At 38.0% G+C, this 19,841-nt stretch overlaps 1 protein-coding gene across 1 annotated transcript in view; it reads left to right on the forward strand.

The window, feature by feature from the left end:
- Positions 1 to 934: 934 nt before the first annotated feature.
- Positions 935 to 19,841, forward strand: part of ACSS3 (acyl-CoA synthetase short chain family member 3) — a 65,349-nt gene continuing 46,442 nt past the window's right edge. Inside the window, 6 exon segments of the mRNA XM_054514949.1 lie at positions 935 to 1,080; positions 1,083 to 1,306; positions 7,447 to 7,591; positions 12,675 to 12,863; positions 17,526 to 17,660; positions 17,953 to 18,093. Of these exon segments, the coding sequence (XP_054370924.1) occupies positions 976 to 1,080; positions 1,083 to 1,306; positions 7,447 to 7,591; positions 12,675 to 12,863; positions 17,526 to 17,660; positions 17,953 to 18,093 (939 nt within the window). The 5' untranslated portion in view covers positions 935 to 975.

The raw sequence follows: 19,841 nt of genomic DNA on the forward strand, positions 1-19,841 counted from the left end.
TTATGGCCCTCTTATCAGAAGAAATGAACTTCTTCTCGCCTCGAAGGCGCTGTTAGGATTTGGAGGAAGAAGGTGACGATGACCAGACAGAATCCTGTATTTGAATGGAATTTATGCATCATGTGTGAGGTGTATGAATATGTAACAGGCTATTGTTTTTAAGGGTTAATCCTTTGTTAACGGGTGTCCTTTTTCGGGATCGTGCTGCCCAGAAAAAGGTATCCAGACGTCGTAACTCTTTGTCTTTATTGTCTCATATTGTCCTAATTCAGTTTGTCCAAATTATTATTCCTCTAATTGTATTACTATTTTTATAACCATTTTATTACTATCAAACTTTTAAAAAATTAAAGACAAGTGATTGCCATTTTTAACAGCTGACTTGTGCATTATAATACTCTGAATCACGCACACTGAAACTCAAGAAGGATTTCTAAATATATGCCATAATGAGCAAAACAGAAGATCCACTAGAGATGATAGAGACCTTCTGGAAAGCAGAATGAACTTTTTGCTTTCCTGCCGGCACAGTGCGCCTCATTTTATCACTGGTAAGTTTCTCAAAGCAAGAATATCTTTCAAAATAAATACTTGAGGAGTACTCTGGCTACGTGTCCCGCAGACCTGTAAGTCACAAATATTTTGAGGTGTCAGTCTTTTCTTTCAGTCTCTCCGCTGCCTTCGGTCGCTGCCAAGCGCTGACGGGTCCGGACGCCCCGGCCCCGGCCCGGCCGCAGCTTCCCTGACCCTCCGTGCCCCACTCCGGCCGCTTCCCGGAAGCTCCGAGGGGCGGTGGCACCCGGGGGCAGGGCCGGGCCGCGGGCGGGGCAGTTCGGGCCCGTTGTCGGGGCAGTCCCGCCGTGCCCCGCCGGCCCCCGGGAGCCTCTGCCGTTCCGTCCCGTCCTATCCCGTCCGAGGGCGTTTTGGAGCCTTAGAGAAGGCAGTGTGTCCCCTCTCCCTGGAAGGCCGTGGACGATGGGTTTCCTGGGCAAGCTGGCGGCTCTGCCAAAGCTTAGCGGGGCGGTGGCGGGCCGGGGCGGCGGTGCCTGGCGGCGGCCGGGCCGGCCCTGTGCGGGCGTCCGCTCCCGCTGCCCCTGCCGGCCCCGGCCACGGCCGCCCCCCGCCCGCCGCCCGGCGGCCGCGCCGCCTCCTCCTCCTCCTCCCGGGCGCCGGGCAAGTACGAGGAAGTTTTTCGGTCTTGCTTGGCGGAGCCCGAGAAGGTCTGGGGAGAAGTCGCCGAGCAGATCCAGTGGTACAAGCCGTGGGTCCGGACCCTGGAGAGGAGCAGCCTGGGGAGCGCCTCCTGGTGAGTGCCCGAGTGCCCGTGCCGTGCCGGGGCCGGGGGGCTCAGCTCGGCTGTAGCGGGGAGAGAGGACTGCCTGCCCCGGGGCTGCGGGTGTGCTGGGCTGGGGTCGTGTGCTCTCCACAAAACTATCCCAGCATCTGTCTGGGATTGTCGGTGTGCCGTCGCTGTTGGAGGAGACGGCTGCGGAGCTTGAAGAAGTTAAATTATTACATTTGGTTAAAGTTAATGATTAAAAGCAGCATGGATTGAGCGGGTTGTGGTGAGGGCATGTTAGCATGCACTCTGGCGTGACAGGTGCCTGTGTGTGTCCATGTGTGGCTGAATAGTGTGGATGAGTGTGCCTGATGCTCCCCATCCCACCCCTTTTGGGTCTGAATTCGCAATAGGCTGCCGTGAACATGGGAAACCCAGCTTCAAATGCCAGGGAAATCAGGCATATGAACACACAGGTGTATAAAACCTGTGGCTTTGGAGTGGTTTAATCTCAGATACTGTCTAAGTAGATTATAATTTAGAGGTTTTGGTTAAGGTAATGTTTGGCAAAGGCATTGGCATTTGTAATATATATCTTCATCGGTGACTGGTGAACTATCCTAAGACAGAACATGATGTCCTTCTTATAAATTACTAGATAGGATTTTCAATACTTTCTCAAAGGTAATGTTAAAATTTTGTGTGCCTAAGAGGCACCTTTGCCTCTTTTTAAGCAAGTTTAGATCGTGCTCTTGGGTCTTTTCTCAAGAAGCTGATGCAGAATATAAAAGGCAATGTAAGATAAGGGTCATCTTTGTTTGGTACATCAGTGTTCTTTGCCCTTTTTTGTATTTTTCTGGTTTGTTTTTGATTCAAAATGCTAATAGTTCTAAAAATAATTAAAATATTAATAATTCTCAAATCTGTGCAAATTAAAAAAGAGCCAGTGGAGTGGAGCTGGGTTTCTTATTGGTGTCTGATATCATTGCTTGACACCTCTAGTAGTAAAAATTTATATGTGTTCAGCTAAATTATCAGTAACACCAGCCATGATGGGCTGTGTAACAGTGGATAGATAGGATCCTTTGATCTCAAGGTCATGGCACTACTCAGAAAGTCCAAGTAGGTTTGCCTGCATAATTAGGATCTAGACAAGAGTGTAGAGAACATGTCCTGTGAGGAGCTGCTGAGGGAGCTGGGGTTGTTTAGCCTGGACAGAAGGAAGCTCAGGGGAGACCTTATTGCTCTCTATAACTATGTAAAAGGAGGTTGTAACCAGGTGGGGGTCAGGCTCTTCTCCCAAGTAACAAGTGATAGGACCTTAAGAGGAATGGCCTCAAGTTGCACCAGGGGAGGTTTAGATATTAGGAATATTGCATATCAGGAAGAACTTCCTCACTGAAAATGTTCTCAAGCATTAGAACAGGCTGCCCTCAGAAGTGAAGGAACTACTAAACCTGGAGGTATTTAAAAGTTGTGTAGATGTGGCACTTACGGACAAGGTGTAGTGGTGGACTTGGCAGTGCTGTGTTTAATGGTTGGACTTGATGATCTTAAGGTCTTTTCCAATCTAATTGGTTCTGTGATCCTGTCATTAAAGACCGGTAAAGCTCATTGACTGCAGCCTTCCCAACCAGTATAATGAAATCAGTACAGTGGTTACTTTTGAAGGACTAAGGAATGAGAATATTATACATGCAAATGAACGTAGTTTTGCTATCAGATTCTGTTAAACAAGTGTGGTTTGATTTGTTGAGCAGGATAAGCTTGTTTGTTTAAAGAAACAGAGGCATTTGTAAAGCATTACTTCTCAGGTGGGAGTTATTTCACCTTATGAGAGGGAAAAATGGGTTTCATTGTCTTGTCTTCCAAGCTCTTTTCTAGCCTCACTTTCTAACTTGCATCTTTCCTTCTCTGTAGATGCAGAAACCAAAATTATCATGTTAATGTGGGCAAATGGCTGTAGGGAGATTTTACAGAAAACAGAGCCAGACTCTTTTCAGTGATGTCCAATGACAGGAGCAGAAGCAATGTGCACAAAGTAAAGCAGTCATATTCCCTTTTTTAATGTGAGAGTGACTGAGCACTGGTACAGAGCTGGTTGTGGAACCTCTGTCCTTGGAGATATTAAGACATGGTCCTGGTCTACTGTCTCCAGGCTGACCTTGTAGAAGCCTACAAGATAAGTGGGGTAATGTGTATGTCTCAAACACCCATAGCCAGAGAGCAGTGGAGCCACCCAAGGATTGTTTGTAATAATACTGAGAAAGAACAGGCTGTGGCTGGAGAAGGGGGCCCTAGAGAGGTAGGGCAGCACTTTTCTGGGATAAATGTCCGTGTTCTAGATCCTGGAGATAAGCAAAACACAGTACAGGGCAGGAAGAAGGTTGAGAAATAGGCATAGACTGTAGAGGTATCAGGACCACTGAGGACTGCTGAAGCCCTCTGACCCATTTTCAGAAAGGGCTAGAAGAATGGATCATGCATGCTAACTAATTTGCATAGAAAAAAAGAAACTTATCTATAGAATGGTACCCCCACAAAGCTCAGGTGCCTGTGTGCCTCAGGTCTCTGGACAGATCACCCAGCTCATGAGCTGGATCAACACTGGAGCCAGGACTCTGGTCATGGAGCAGATGATCTTCTTTTCATTCTTTCAAAAGAAAAGAAAGAAAAGTTTTCTTTCTTTCTCCCTGTCTTTATTTAATCCCTTTTACTTTGCATCCTACCTTTATATAAATCCCACTACCATATTGTTATACTGGGGTATCAGAGTCTAACTTGTATAGATTTCCATGCAAACTGTGTGGAATTTACTAATAAAAACTTCATAAGCTTTTACAGGCCCACTGACTTTTGTAATTCTTTTTGACCATGAGCATTTATGAATCTTAGGTTCTGCCTTCCCCTTAAGGGTGGGATGCCACAGACCTGTCTGAGCAGGTGCCCTCCACAGGTCCCTTCCAATCTGAAGCCAGTTTGTGATTCTGTGGCATCATACAAAGGTGCAAGTCTGAAGAATCAACATCAGGCTGTAATTGTTTGTATGCCAGGTACCTGTTGTTCTGTGGATAATAAAAACTTTAAGCAATTCAAATTTGTGTAAACAAATGTCTTAATGTGCAACATGCAGTTTTAGTTCTTTTTAAAATTTCACTTTAATGATAACAGGCTGTACATGATAGAGCTTGTACTTTAATGCCTCTGAAATCCCAAATGGTTACCAGCAGTCAGTGTGCTCAGCAGAATGACAGATGGGGAAGTTCTTTGAATATAAGAGAGAGAACATAGAAGAGGGTCTTTCAGAGGACAGGCTGAAGAGAAAACAGACAATGGAACTCATCTGAGAAAGAGGCCAGGTGTCCAAGCAAAAACAGAGCTTGCTGGCTTAACGGGGTAAAAACGGAGTTCTGGGTCAGAGGTTTACCTTGGAAGCTGTTTATGGGGACCCGAAAAATAGTATTAAAAAGTTCATGGATGTGTGTCTTGAGTTAGAATTTGTTTCCTCTTTTGGAGACATTTTACTAGATCAATTGGAAATACCAATTTTTTTTTCAATACCTTTGCTTTTGGTTGCAGAACCTGAGATGTGCAGAAGCAGATGCTTTTCATATATTTTCCAGTGTAATCTACTTCAATTGAAAAAGCTGAAGGAGGCTGCTACTGTATTTAGAATGTAGGCATAAGGCAATTCTTCCTCTCTAAATACTGTAAGAGCATGAAAGAAACTTGCAACATGCCCCAGTGTGTTTTCTTCACTCTCTGCCACTGGAAATACAAGTATTATGTCAGTGGAATGCAAAATGATTTCCAGAAGATAAGTGATCAGTGTCACCATCCCCCGACGTGTTTTTTTGAAGCAGTAGTGCCAGGTACTCTTCTAAACTGCATCAGTGGCTGATACAGCACAAAACATCTGGTTTTGCCTACATAAAAACTAGTAAGATCTATGAAGCACGCTTGCTCAAGAAAAGGATGAAGGAATTGAAATTGTTTGATCTAAAAGCCAAAATGGAGACCTGGGTTTTAAACCACATAAAATTTGGCAAAGAAGTTGAAGGAAAAACTTCCTTGAGCTGACTTTCAACAGGTCAAAACTGTCTTCAGTTGCAACGTGGGAAACATAATCTTTAGATGTTAGAGAGAAAAATCTTTTTAATGCTAAAGTTGGTGAAACACTTGAACAGATTATTTTGGAATTTGTGGAATGCCAGTTAAAAGGATTAAAACAAGTGTTTATTTGGGAATGTGGAAACAGTTTTCTCTAACGTGCAGACAGAGGGCAATTTTGCAACATATTTTTTGCTCTGATGCTAAGACATATGTGCAATATATAATCCCCTTTGAATTTTGGAAGTGTTGCCCAGATTACTATTCAAATGTTGCTTACATTTTCAAAACTGTGTCAGGGTCAATTTACATAATAATATATCAAATTATCTGATATTGTCTAACATTTTATTCAGCTTCTACTCTCATTTGATGTAAAAGAGTGCATGTCTGCTTTTCTGGTCCTATCAGAACCTCATTCCTTCTCAACAGGGTAACAAAGCTCTCACCACACCTTCCAGATAGTCTTGGTTTTTGAATAAACCTACAGTTATATCTCTTTCACACACTTGTTTGTGATTGCTAAAAATTCATGTTGGTGTTGCCATGTATCTTTAGAAGAATCAAAGCTCTCATGCCTGCTCATGTTTTGACCATTTTAAGTGAATATGCATGGCCCAGTTACTGTGTTCCCTTGTTAATATCATCCTACAGTAATTCGGTAGAAAAACCTGAATCTTACCCAACTTTTATGACAGTAATACAGAGTTTCTCTGTATTATGCGAAACAATTCCAGATCCTTTATGGTTCATATTGTTTTCCTTTTAGGGGAAGGGTTTTGTAGACTTTTGTACAGGATGGTTTGTGACTTTGATGGTCCCCCACTTTCTCCTTATTAATGGTATTGTAAAGGAGTTGCAGTAAGATAACTGCATCCTAAACATCCTAACTGTTTTTAATTTCATAATTGTCATTTTTAGACAATTATGAAATTAAAACCAGTTAATTTATTATCCCATAGCATCTCTGTATGGATATAAAATAATATATAAAATATCCTGATTTTATATTATAAAGCAGTCCTTTACTAAACATGAGAAGTGAAGAAGGAAATACTTTTTTTTAACTAGTAGTAGGTTACTTTAGGCCATCTGTTATTTCTAATTGCATTATAATAATATGTTACCCCTGTACAGTTGTCCCCGTAGAAACTTTTGGAAACTCTCAACTGTGTGTTTTTTGTACATTGCTAGTTTTGCTTCACAGATATACATGCAGATAGAAAAACAAACAAATAGGCATGATTTAGTGTGAACTTTAACTTTTAGGTCCTGTGTCATCTTCCAGTAAATAGAATTGTCTTTGTAACTGGTACCTTCCATATTATTGTACTTTTGAGGATTATGCTGCACTTGAATTTTTTTCTGTATAAAATGACTAGAAAAGTGAAACCTAAGTTTGTGAAATGTTTTTTCTTTAATTGGAAGATAAGAGTTTTCTGTAAATGAGGCTGTGACTCATATCACTTTACAGAAAATTTTGAGTTGCTGATATAAAAGAGTGTTGTCAAATGCATAATAATCATATGATCTTATAACTTGGGATCCCTTTCATTTAGCTACAGATGCGTGTATGTCTAACTGTTATTGCCAAGAGATGAATAAGACTATTTTGGGTCCTGAACCTGTTCTCTTTGAAAAGGGTACTTGCTTGTGCCAGTACAAAGTAGGATAATAGCATGTTTTCATAATGTCAAATTAATTTATGTGAATTTATGCTTTTTCTGTGATACCGTACATATAAAATCAGTGTGATTAATGCAAAGTAAGTTAAACCAAGACCAAGGTTAGCAGAATCTTAGTTAATTCAGTTAAGATACAGTACTTTAACGTCTCTATTTTCACTAACAGTCTATTTTCACTAATAGTATTTAGCTTGTTGAGTCAATCATGAGGTTACAGAATAGAAAAGAACTTCCTGAAGTGAGCATAATGTTTTGAGAGCTATGTTTTAATTGGATGCTCTCATTCCTTAAAAGAAAAACACAAAATGAAAAAAAAAAAAGTTGTCTGAGGTTGGAAGGCTAGCTATTACATATTTCATACTTCTTTTGTAGGTTTGTAGGTGGAGAGCTGAATATCTGTTACAATGCTGTAGATCGTCATGTTGAGAATGGACGAGGAGACCAAATTGCCATTATTTATGACAGTCCTGTAACAAATACCAAAGACAGAATAACATACAAGGAACTTTTGGACCAGGTATGTTTCAGAATAACCTTGTTAATGAGAAGGGGCAATAAATATTGCACAGTAGGTAAATACCAGAGAGGTAGAAATGATCTACCTCACTAGTTTAGTTCTTTTGCTGTGCTCGGTATTGACTTATAAGCTTTGCTACCTCTGCCAAACTATACTGCATCCAATAGGTTTTGATGCAGTATTTCCTCCATTTCCTCTTTGTCTTCTGCAGTTTAATAACTTTTTCCCCTGGTTGGTTTAATTTTTAAGTTGTCTGTATTTGATTTCATTTTCTTTTCCCCTAACAGATCTTAATTAAAAGGTTAATCATAGCATTAGTTAAGTCTCTTGACAGTTGCTGTGATGAGCAAAGGTACAGTTCCATAGAAATTAAATGTGTACCTTGGCTGTTGCTGCACATAACTGAGTGTAAGCCTAAATGAAATTTAACTGGGGGAACCCCAAAGAAAGCTGCATCACTTGCCCCTGTGTAGGCTGTCATGAGGGTGCTGGTGACCCTTCTGTCTGGAAGCTGTGAGGATTTTGACTTCCCTGTTGGCTGAAGTAGCTTGTTCCTGATGAGATTGTGAACATCCACTTCTGCATCAGCCCATTCAGGTTTACTCTGTGCCTTACCATGGGTTGTTGCCACCATGGGTGTTTGCAGTCTGCCCCGTTGAAAGTTCTTAGCTCTCAGGGCTGTCTGCTGGAGGTTTGCCCTCATGCTGCTACTCTTGTTTAGCTGTCTTTTTTCTTCCAGTTACATGTAGCAGTTGAACTTAAAATTGAGTACAAGGAAATGGTGGAGTTTGACTTGTATTTTTCCTTAAGGTGTTTCAATGTGCAATGTGGATTACTTTGAATGTAACAGACAGTGTACTTAAGATATGCATGTACTGTCTGGAGTAATGTGAGCCTGTGGTTTAAAATGTGAAATGAGGTCAGAATACAGTAATTCTGTTTGTGAGAGATTTATTCCACTGTTGCAAGAAAAGAGAAGTCATACAGCTACAAAGAAATTATAAACCTGTTATGCATTCTACCTTTTAAGGAAAATATAGAAAACATGTAATCCTTACCAGGTTTCTTTTTATTTGGACACAAATCAAAAAAACATCATGATATACGGTATGCTGGAGCTGGAACAACTAGCTCTGGTGTTTTAAGGAGTCAGAAGACTTTGAAAGGATTCAACTCCTTACCTATTTTTATTTATACTAATATATATAAGTACAATTAAAATTTTCTATATACGATTTTTGAATTGTTTGCCTTCAATAATTATGATATATACACAATATATATACAAATAGATGTGTATATATGAAATCAATCTATATATATGTTGCATATAATACTTGGTTAACTTTAATGCAGAAATGCAACATTTTAATGTAAGTTATATCAGGTGAACTTGCTTGGTAGAAATTTCCTCTGAAAAGAACTTGAAAAGTAGCCTTTTTTCTGCTTTTTAAGCTTGATATTATATTAAGTCTCCTAAGTTTATGTCTCTGTAAGTGTATTGATACTCTTAAGACATGGCAAATTTGTGCAAAGTGAGAAAATTTTGCTAGTTGACATATACATCCTTTCATCTACATTTCTTCTTACAGAGCATTGCAAAACCAAGTGGAAGAACTGGTTTAAGTTTTCTGGGGTATGTAGCAGAAGTTCATTCAGAAGTTCATTATAATCTTGCTGGAGGCTGAGTCCTATCTAAGTACTATTTCTGAATTCTCTACAGTTTGCTCTTAATGAAAAGCAAATAAATGTGAAAGGCAATATTTGATATTAATAGCTTGTCTGTTGAAGCTTTCTGGTCCACTTTTGTAGACTAAGTTTAATTTAGTTTATCTGCCAGCTACCAGACTCCTGAAAACAAAAGTAACAAAGAGATCTGCTGAAAATGGGAGGGGTGTAGGCTGTAGTATTTTTTCATGGATCTTATAGGTCTAGGAGAGTTTAGCTTGCATTGATGGATTCTATGCTTGTGTGTCCCAGTCACTGTTCAACCCAGGAAGGTTTGGAATTCCTCTTTTGAGCATTTTGAATGGGATTTCTGGTTTTGCATCTTTTAAGACAAATTCTTTTGGCATGGACCAAAACTGCTTTTGATAACTGCTAGGAGCTGAGAACTGAATGACTTAGAAACTTTAGCTGCAATACAGCTGTAGTATTTGGTTGCTGGGAAAAAGTAAAACCATGCTTACTGGTCCATGCCTTTGATAGAAGTGCAATTTATGCTCTGGTCTTCCAAGCTGAAAGCCTGCTTGAGCTTCTTATTATATCACTTGGTCTCAAGTGATTTTATTACTGAAATGTCAAATATATTAAAGTGAGTGTGCAGTCTTAAACTTGAAGAGAAGTGGAGAAATAGCATGTTAGTTTTTGAGTGATAAAGTACACTGCACTGTATTTATATAAATCATAAATGACAGCACATTGTAACAAAGTGGAAGGTTTCATGACTTTTAACAGTTTGATGAAATGTCAGTACTCACTTTTCCACCTTCCCCTTTTTTTTTAGAAAGAGTGATTGCTTGGTTGTTTCAGGGCTCCCACATCAATCTGAAGGGCAATGTAAACCTGCTTTACAATGTTCCCCTGTCTTCCAAATAGTTGCAGATAGAGACAGTGTTTTATTGTACAGTCCCAATGTTCCCTGTCTGTCAGAAGGATGAGGGAAAGGGCACAAGGAAAATCATAGATAGCTGTGTATTGTATTGGATTGTTGTCTTCAGTGGCATTACAGTCTTTAGAGTGGGGAAATCAGGTGCAGACAAGTGATTACTGGGTTTGCACAGGTGACATGTAGTTCCTGTCTGCAGTATGCTGTACACACGTTCTGCTTTAAATGCAATTTAGGTATGATTGATTTCAATAAAGATTATGTAAGTACATGCAGATCTCTTTGCTGTCTCCCTCCTTTACCCAGGAACCAGTTATATGGCTTGTTTACAGGCACTGGGAGTCTTCTATTTAAAAATTACTAATTATGGTCATTAAATAATGTTTTTTTCCTTTAGCAGGTGAACATTGCCTTTTTCATAATTATTAATAATATTTTATGAAATAATGATGATGATAATGATAATAATAATAATACTTGTCCATTGTGTTTAACTATTTATTGCCCACACTTACAGTGACTATAAAAATACTCATTAAATGTTATTTTCATTGCCTCTGGCCTTTTGTCAGCACTCTGCTTGAGAGTCACAAGCAGAGAAGATAATGATTATCTTCTTTTGTTTCTTTGAGAGAGGGTGATGTTAGCTCTGTGTTTGAAGATTTTAATGTTTTTACACTAGGAATTACAGAAAAATAATTTACCTTTGGAAGTAGAGTTGTTATCTTTATTTACAATTACTTTCACTAATTATATCTAGAAATGACTGTAAATGCTGGGGGTATGGCAATATATTCTAGCTTTTTACATGTCTAGTCTTTGGTTTTTGTTGAGTTTTGATACTTTATATCAGTTTTATATTAATTTATATTAATTTATTAATAAGTCTAGCATTAAATATATTTTCTCTTGAAAATCAGTAATATTTAAGATATCTGTTCCATACTATCATATAGATACCTGTGTTTGTGTGAGTTTTCACCTTGGTATGGTGATGACTTTGCCTTACAAACATGTTATTTCTTGTGGTTGAAAATAACAGCACAGATTTATGCAATGCTTACAGGAAATGGAACTTATGCAGTATCTTCTGATGCAAGAGTGCCTGCTTGGGGCTTCTGTGTTTCCATTTTCTTAAATCCTCGGGGAGAATGTAGAAATGTGCTGTTTGATTGTGGATGAGCTGCAAATTTAATGCAAAGACAGAGCAGATGCTCCTGGAACTTCTGGATGTTACTGTCTCAGGTTACTGAAAGTCTGAACGTGTATTTCCACTGAAGAGAGAAACAGTGAGGTTGGAGGTGGATATATAAGAGTAATATGGGAGCAGAGGTGCAGGAAATAATGTCATTAGGCAGAGAGGTACAACAGTAGAAAAGACCACTTAAAGCCAGTAGTAGGCCTTTGATATGCACAGAGTGATCCATGATGCTTCTTCGCTTGGGTAAGTCCATCACCATAGCTGATTTAGTATTGGGTATTTTTAGATGTTCTTAGTGCATAGAAAGCAGTTTATGTCCTTTTCAATATATTTATGAGGATTCTAGGACTGAATGTAGTGGCTCTTTAAAAAGAGAAAACTCAAATTTTTAAATACTATAAAAGAAAGCATTTCTTTCAGAAGATGCCACATTGCCATGCCACAACAAGCAGGTTGGGACAACTTCACAGTGCTTGTCACAGGCTCCCATGCTCACTATAATCCAGCTTACTATGTGGTAAATACTAATGAAATATTCAGTACTACTTTTATGACCAAATATTGTGTACTGTCAAAATAATAAATATTTTCTCATGGTGTTACAGGGGCATTGCTGCTGACCAGTCTATAGCATTTTGTGAGTTCCAGTCCTTTGCTACTGTACATAGTCTCTCTTAGGTTTCTGCATAGCAAAAACAAAATCTGACAGTGAGAGCAAGAATTGATTTTAAACCTAGATATTTAAACCTAGATAACATTCTGAATTTGTGTTTCCCTTTGGTTCAGAGTATAAGGTCTCTTGTCTTAGGTTGAGAAGTTTATGACACTGCAGTAAAGAAAATACTACAACATATTGATTTGTTTCAAAGTTAGCTAGATAGGACAGAACTTATATTATGAAATGACCTGTTTACATTAATTCCCCAGAGCTAAAATTGAGAAATATAAACTGTTACCTGAATAAAGGAATGACTGGTAGGCTCTCATTTAAAAATTTGCTAGACATTGCTGTTGATTTTTTTTTTTTGGGTGTACTGAGTACAATAATTGGTCTCCTTCCATTTTTATTTTATGAAAGAAAAATGTCTTAGTAGGTTTTTTGCAAGAAAGAAATTGTCTTAAATTTACTGAACCTTGATTACATCACATCAGCTTTCTTTATCCTACTGGCTTGTCTCTTTGATGTTGTGCATCTGTTGACTGTACGAAAATTTTTCTAGTGGGGCAGCAGCAGATCTGGAGAAACTTTAAATATGAATGTTTTGTCAGTACAGGTCTCCAAATTAGCTGATGTCATGATCAAACATGGTGTGAAGAAAGGAGATCGTGTGGTCATCTACATGCCCATGATTCCACAGACCGTGTACTGTATGCTGGCTTGTGCGAGGATAGGAGCCATCCATAGCCTGATTTTTGGGGGATTTGCATCTAAAGAGCTTTTGGTTCGCATTGATCATGCAAAGGTAATAACCTGTTTGAAGCAATAAACACCATTGCCTTAGTTACTCCTATTAGTTATTGTCAAAAACCCGTTCTTTGGATTTTTTCCCAGACAGGATAACATTTCTCTTTGTGTGGCACATGGTTTGTTTATAATACCTATTGTTGCGATATGAGCAAAGTACTACGTCTGTGCTGAGGTTGATACTTGTATAGCAGACATGGAGTGAGCAATTTAGACCCCTTCTACAAAAGCAGGAGTTTAACACACTGTTGTTTGCATAGAGTGTACTTTGTTCTCATGTTTGTCAATCTTTTTCTACTAAGCATCTCCTTAGTATTGGCTTTTGGTTCAGCATTTTCATCAAAAGTATGAGGAAAATTCTGCCTAACCTAAGTGGTTTCACTGGCTTGTCTGATGTTTAGGCATATTAGGTAGTTCATTTTTTCAGCTATGTTATGATTTAGGAATGGTATTCCCCAATCTATTGTTCTCATTGAAACACTCCAAACCTTATGTTGCTTGGTCTCTCCCCCCTCTCCCTCTTCCTCCCTGTGGTGGGATGAAGAGGAAAATTGGAGGCCTAAAAGGTAAAGATCAGGTTGATGTAAGAACGATGTGCTAGAAACAGCAATGAAATAAATGAACAGTAGCAGCAACAATATTGATAGCAGAGTGTACAAGAGAGACAAACGATTCACGCCATGCTGAACCCACACTGCCCCACCACACTCTCCAGAAAGGAGCCATCCCTCTTGACAGCTATGGAAACAGTTGTCCTAAATAAGTGACTGTGCTGATTGCATAATTAATAGAGATGAATGCTTTAAAGGCTCCTGTGTTCGGCATAAGTTGAACTTGTTTATAAAGTGTTATGATGTCTGTGTTACTGAAATGAAAATAGTAGTTGACTATTCTTAGTACCTTATATAGGCATATTAGTAGCTTGCTTAGTATGTGTTAGTTTCAAACCAGCTAACAATGGAATGGCCTATTCTTGTTTTCCACTAGTGAACAAGGTAAAGTCTTTTGTCACCTTGATCAGTCACCTAAAGCATTCAGACTCTCTGTTGTAGTCATCTTATCATTCATCTAAGCAATTAATGTTACTTAGATGTATAAACCAGAGAGGATTTTGTGTAGGGTTCAACTCTCCAGGATTTGTGGAACTTTTATGTAGATTTCTGTGTGCCGAAATGCTTTTTAGATGACTGATGTTTCAGTTTTATAAATATTTGTAAATAGAGAGTTGAATGCATTCCCCTCTCTCCTTGATGCTTTAACAAAGATGTTAATAAAATGGCCAAAATGGTTTGTTGGAATGATGAAAAAAGGCTAACGACAGCTCTCTAGTTTTCCCTTTCTTCCCACTTACACATTTTTCTAACAAGCTATAAAATAATGTATAAGAAAAAGAAAAGCTTTAAAAATGGAGGTTGCTACAAATACAAATTATGTAGCATGTTTACTTTAGAGTATTTTGTAATTATTGACTAATTAATCCCAATGGTTTTTCCTCAGGGGATAAAAGGGAGACAGCGCAATAATCATAATCCTTGCTTCATGCATTAAAATGAAAAGAGAGGAAGTTAAAATTTTCTACCAAAGGTCACATAGCAACTCTTTTGAAGAGTTAGCTATATAATTATTAGCTGCAAACCATGAACTAAGTCCTAATTTACATTGCCTTTTAGTTTCTTTAAAAGGCAGTATTATGGATGATTTTTGGTCCATCTGATGTATAATTAAAATGTGAGTAAGGGAGGCATATCCTCAATCTAAGTTTCGAAACATGCTCCAGTTTTCAGCGTGACAAAGCTTTCACGATAAGTGAATTGCACACTCTTGAGGCTGCCTGTAAGTACCTGTAATAGACAGTAAAAATGTTGAATAAATAAAGCAGTTGCACAATAAGTTAACCTTTTTATTAGGCTTTTATGTGAATTGGTTTAGATGCTGCAGTACAGGACCTGATATTGGTAAAATTAATTAGAAAGCGTTAAAGATGTGCAGTGGAAAGCTGGTTGTAAGATGATCTTGTAGAAGAAAGGTCAAACTTCATACTCTGTTGGAAAGTCTGAGTGAAAGAAATAACAAGCACTTTCTGGCGACTATGAAAAGGTACACTTGGCCAGCTTAGACTAATTTATCTTGAATTTTAAATAGGTCTGGGAATGCTGCAAAGTCCTGCAGCTGGTAATTTCTACTTGTGTCAGATTGGCAGTTACAGGCATTCTGCAGTGAATTGTGATGAAGTGATACAGAGCATGAAAACAGGATTTTTTGTCATCTTTCCTTTTACTTCAGTCTGGGAATATATAATTTGTAATGTTAAAGCAATAGGTAGTTTCATACAATCATGGAACAGTTGGAAGGGACCTTTAAAGGTCATCTAGTCTGACTTCCCTGCAGTGAGCAGGGCATGTTCAGATAAATCAGGTTGCTCAGAGCCCTGTCAGACCTGACATTGAATGTTCCCAGGGATGGAGCATGTATCATTTCTTTGAGCAACCTGTGCCAGTATTTCACCACCCTCATTGCAAAAAATGTCATCCTTACATCTAGTTTAAATATACCCTCTTATAGTTTAATACCATTACCTCTTTGTCCCATTGCAGCAGACATTGCTCATGTCCAGCTTTTCATCCACCAGTATCCCAAGTCCATCTTGGCAGCGCTACTCTCAATCCCTTCATTCCCCAGACTGCATTGATTTTTGGAGGGCTTGGCCTGGCATAGGTGCAGGACCTTGCACTTCTGCCCTGTTGAAGCTCATTAAGTTGTCATGGGCCTACTCCTTGAGCTTGTCCATGCCCCTCTGGATGGCATCCCCTCCTTCAGGAGTGTCAGTTGCATCACTTGAGGAGTATTAGAGAGTATAGAAGAATTTGTAGAAGGAGTCTTTACAACAGAATAAAATGTTGGTCTTGTACCAGCATCTTTTACTATTGACACTTGCTTTATCTCATTTCTACTTCATAACATTGCTGTTTTTTTTTTCTATAGCTCACCAGCTATGTAGTTTCTTCTCCAGCAGACCCTTGAACTCTTGCTGTTTTTTCTTCAGACTTGTTAAATGTCTGTCTAATCTTAACATATAACTACATGGAGCCACAGAAGAGGTAGGAAATGGGTGTATGAAGGCAACATGGGAGCAGAGGTGCAGGAGAAATAATGTCATTAGGCAGAGAGAAGAAAAGAGCAGTTAAAACCATTAGTGGGCCTTTGATTTGCCTGGAGTTATCCGTGATGCTTCTTCACTTTGGTAGTACATCACCTTAGCTAATTTAGTATGGCTTATTTTTAGATGTCCTTACTACATACGAGGCAATTGATGAGCAGAGGTGGGATCATCTACAAATTACTATAAAGCTAGTGATAACAAAAGTCTTTCATCATAACACTTGAATAGGACTGTGCATCTTTTATTTATTACAGTCTCACTAAAGGGTGGCCTCCCAATGAATTTTCAGCTTAACTGCATTGTATTGTATCATCTTCTGTTAAATCAGTGCATTCCAAAAAGGAAAATCAATGAATGCTGAAATTTTAAAACTCATCCAGAGTCTTTATATTGAATACACGCCAATTAGGGATCTTTCCTGAATGACAGATTTGGACAGGAAACATTTTATTATTGCACAAGAGAACTATTTAATCTGTGCTTTCTCTGCTGAATTTAATTTTGCCTTAACTGTGACACTGTGGTTTATGCCTACTTAATGGGATTTATGCTAATGCATACAATTAGTAAACTAGCTTGATCAAACTGAGCACCATATGATAAATACATTTCTAAAACTTCAAAACAACAGAGATTGAAGACTCATTCTTTTCCAAGTAAAATATGTTTTCTAACACATAGTTTCTTTCGTGCTACCTTTTCTCTCCTGAAAAACAAAAAAAAAAAAATACCAAGCTTCGGACTGAAGTGGAAATAGCTTCTATGCAGATTTCTTCACTTAGGCAGTCTTACAAAAAAGCTGTGGTTAATTTCTTGAAAAAGATGTGAAGTCTACATTTGTAAGCAGATATTAGTCTAAAAAGCCCCAGATCCATACAAATCTGCTTTTTAGTAATTTTGCACCCTCAGTCCTTCAACCATCTCTTGAAAAACTCTAGCCTTACTTCCCTCATGTGCCTTATGACTTTTGCTTATTCTCTTCCTGTATTTCTAGTTTCTTGCCATCTCTTGTTTGCCTTGTTTTCCCTCTTTCTTCTCCTTTCTGTCCTGTGACTTTCATTGCAGGCTGTGAAAAAGCCAGCAAAGCTCTTCAGCTAGTATTGAAATGTGAAATTGGAAGCATTAGGTAGAATGCAAAACAGTACAGCTAACTGTTGACATCACTGCACCACTCTTCCTTAGTGGAGGAGCTGAGATGGACAGGGGTTTCTCTGTGTTCATTAATATTTATGGAACTAGTAAGAAGTTAATACTGTTGATTTCTTACTCAAATGTGTTTGAAAACAGTGAAGTGTCAGAAGGTATTAATGTTCTTCCAAAGAAAAAGCAGACGCATGGACAGCAAGATCACACAAGCTTGATTTACTCTAGAAAACTGATCTAACCCCTGTGTATAGTTATGTAAAGATAAATTGTATATGTTGAATTTAATAAAAAAAAATATTAGGTTACATATCTAAAGTACATTGCAAATGTACATATTAACTCTTCTCTTTTCAGCCCAAACTTATTGTAACAGCAAGTTTTGGAGTAGAACCGAAAAGGAAAGTGGAATACATATCTCTCCTAGAAGCAGCACTGGCAAGGGTACAGAGCAAACCTGATAAAGTTCTCATTTACCAGCGACCTAATTTGGTGGGTGTACAGTCGTACTGCCTTTATGTTAACCTTCACTTATTTGTGTAGAGCACGTGCCTTTACTTTTTTGCAAGAAATATTTTACTGTATTTTTGTAGTTTGTTTTTTTATTTTAAAGGTGAGCATTATATTAATAAGATTTAAATACAAAATAGAACTAATGCAGTAGAGAGATTACAGAAAATTGAATAGTACTGTATAAAAAATTTGAATAGTACATGTTTTTTTAATGAATTACATTTATTCCATGTGGTTTTCTTTTGACAATTTTCTTATTTTCAATGGGCAGGGCCATGTTCCTCTTACCAAAGGTCGTGATCTCGACTGGGAAGAAGAGCTTGCAAAAGCCCAGTGTTCAAAATGTGTCTCTGTTCCCTCAGACCATCCTCTTTATATTCTGTATACATCTGGAACAACAGGTTTGCCCAAGGTAAAGGACTATCAGTAGTCTAAGTGTCTGTGACCAACTATTTGCAGTTCCCCATGAAAAAATATTTAATTGAAAAGGTTTAAAATGTTTGCCAGGGCACAATGTTGTAAATTATATGCATTCTACAAATGGTTTAATCTCATTTATTCACATTTCACTATTTTAAAGGCAGTGTCTAGGAATAAATAATGTTTTTAAATTTAAACAGTAGTAATATAAAGATAAGATGCATTTTCTTCAATTGTTTATACAAAATAAACTTTTGAGGATAGCAGAATGTCTTATTCAGTACTATCTTCTGTGTTTTAACTTTCTTAGATAAGCATAGTATAGTTACTTAATGACAAGACCAGTTAATATATCACTTGTGTGATTGCATTTATTGCTGACTAATATTGTTCATTATTTACATATTAGCTAATTTTCTTGTAGATAAGATGTACTGAATGACATTACAGATTAAATGAAATAAAGCATGTTCTGAATGCTTCTGTTACTGCACAGTTCTGAGTACATAATACCCTGAAAATAGAAGTTTAGATTAAGTGAAAATTAACAAAGGGTATTTGAAAACGTTTGTTTTGAATGTAAATTAGTTTTAACAAGGTATTTTTAAAGGATTGTATTTTAAAAGTTAATTTTATGAGTGTTTGCCTGGTACTTAAAATGCTTTTTTACAATGTGGAAGAGAAGCTGAATATAATTTTCTGGCAATAGTCTTGCCACCACTGATTCAGACAGTATCACACATCCTGGAGAGAACATTTATACTGCTAAAAATTATTTAATGGCGTTGCCTAAGTTGTCTAAAGTTCAGAATCTCTTAGGATGTAAGGGAAAACAAACATCAATTTTGCTGAGAAAAATGTCTTCTGCTTTTACCTTCAATGTGGGCCCTTGAAAGCAACATATATATCCTAAATCATACAGTTGTATTGTCAAAAAAACCAAGATAAGATCCTTTGCTGCAATGGATATTTTCCTTGAGTGGGTATCAATAGAGTATCTCAGAGGTAATAGGTCTCAGAAGTTTACTTCAATGTGTTGTCCCTGCAGAGAAAAATAAAGATACCTTGAATCAATCACCCTTACAAGAGAGAGATTTTCAACTAAAAGTAAGCTACAAAAAGTAACTCTCAGTGAATAAAATTGCTTTTTTATTGATCTAATTTACTTAATTAAAATGGTCATGCAGGTAAAACTACATGAATTTTTTTTAGGATTGGTTATGATCATCCTAAAAACTTTTGTTGATCTCAGAACAGAGGCTAAGTTAGAAGCTGAGTTGAATAAAGGCAGTCTCCTGTCTGAAATTGTTGAAGTGTTTGTAAACCATTCTCTGCCTTAGCAATCTCCATTTTAATGAGTTAATGTATCTCTGCAGTCCCTCATTTCTTGGATGAGGCCTGAAAGTGCCTATTTCATTCTATTAAGTACATCAAGAGAATATACCATGCCTAGCACAGACAGCTGCATTGTAATGTCTGCACACTGCATATTTGTTTGGTCCAGTGGGTTTCATCTGAGTTTTAGTTCAGGACACCAGGACGTAGTTTCTTTAATTCTTTCTTCTAGGAATAGGACGTAGTTTCTTTAATTCTTTCTTCTAGGAATAATGTGCTAGAAGGTGATGGAATATATATTGACCATACTAGTATTGCAAAATATGTCTAAAAGTTTCCTGTTAATGATGTTCCAGAGCTGGTTTTTGGTTTACCAAGGTGCATGATGCTGTTGATGACCTCTCA

Source organism: Molothrus ater, chromosome 5 (assembly GCF_012460135.2).
Source record: "Molothrus ater isolate BHLD 08-10-18 breed brown headed cowbird chromosome 5, BPBGC_Mater_1.1, whole genome shotgun sequence".
Taxonomy (NCBI): Eukaryota; Metazoa; Chordata; class Aves; order Passeriformes; family Icteridae; genus Molothrus; species Molothrus ater.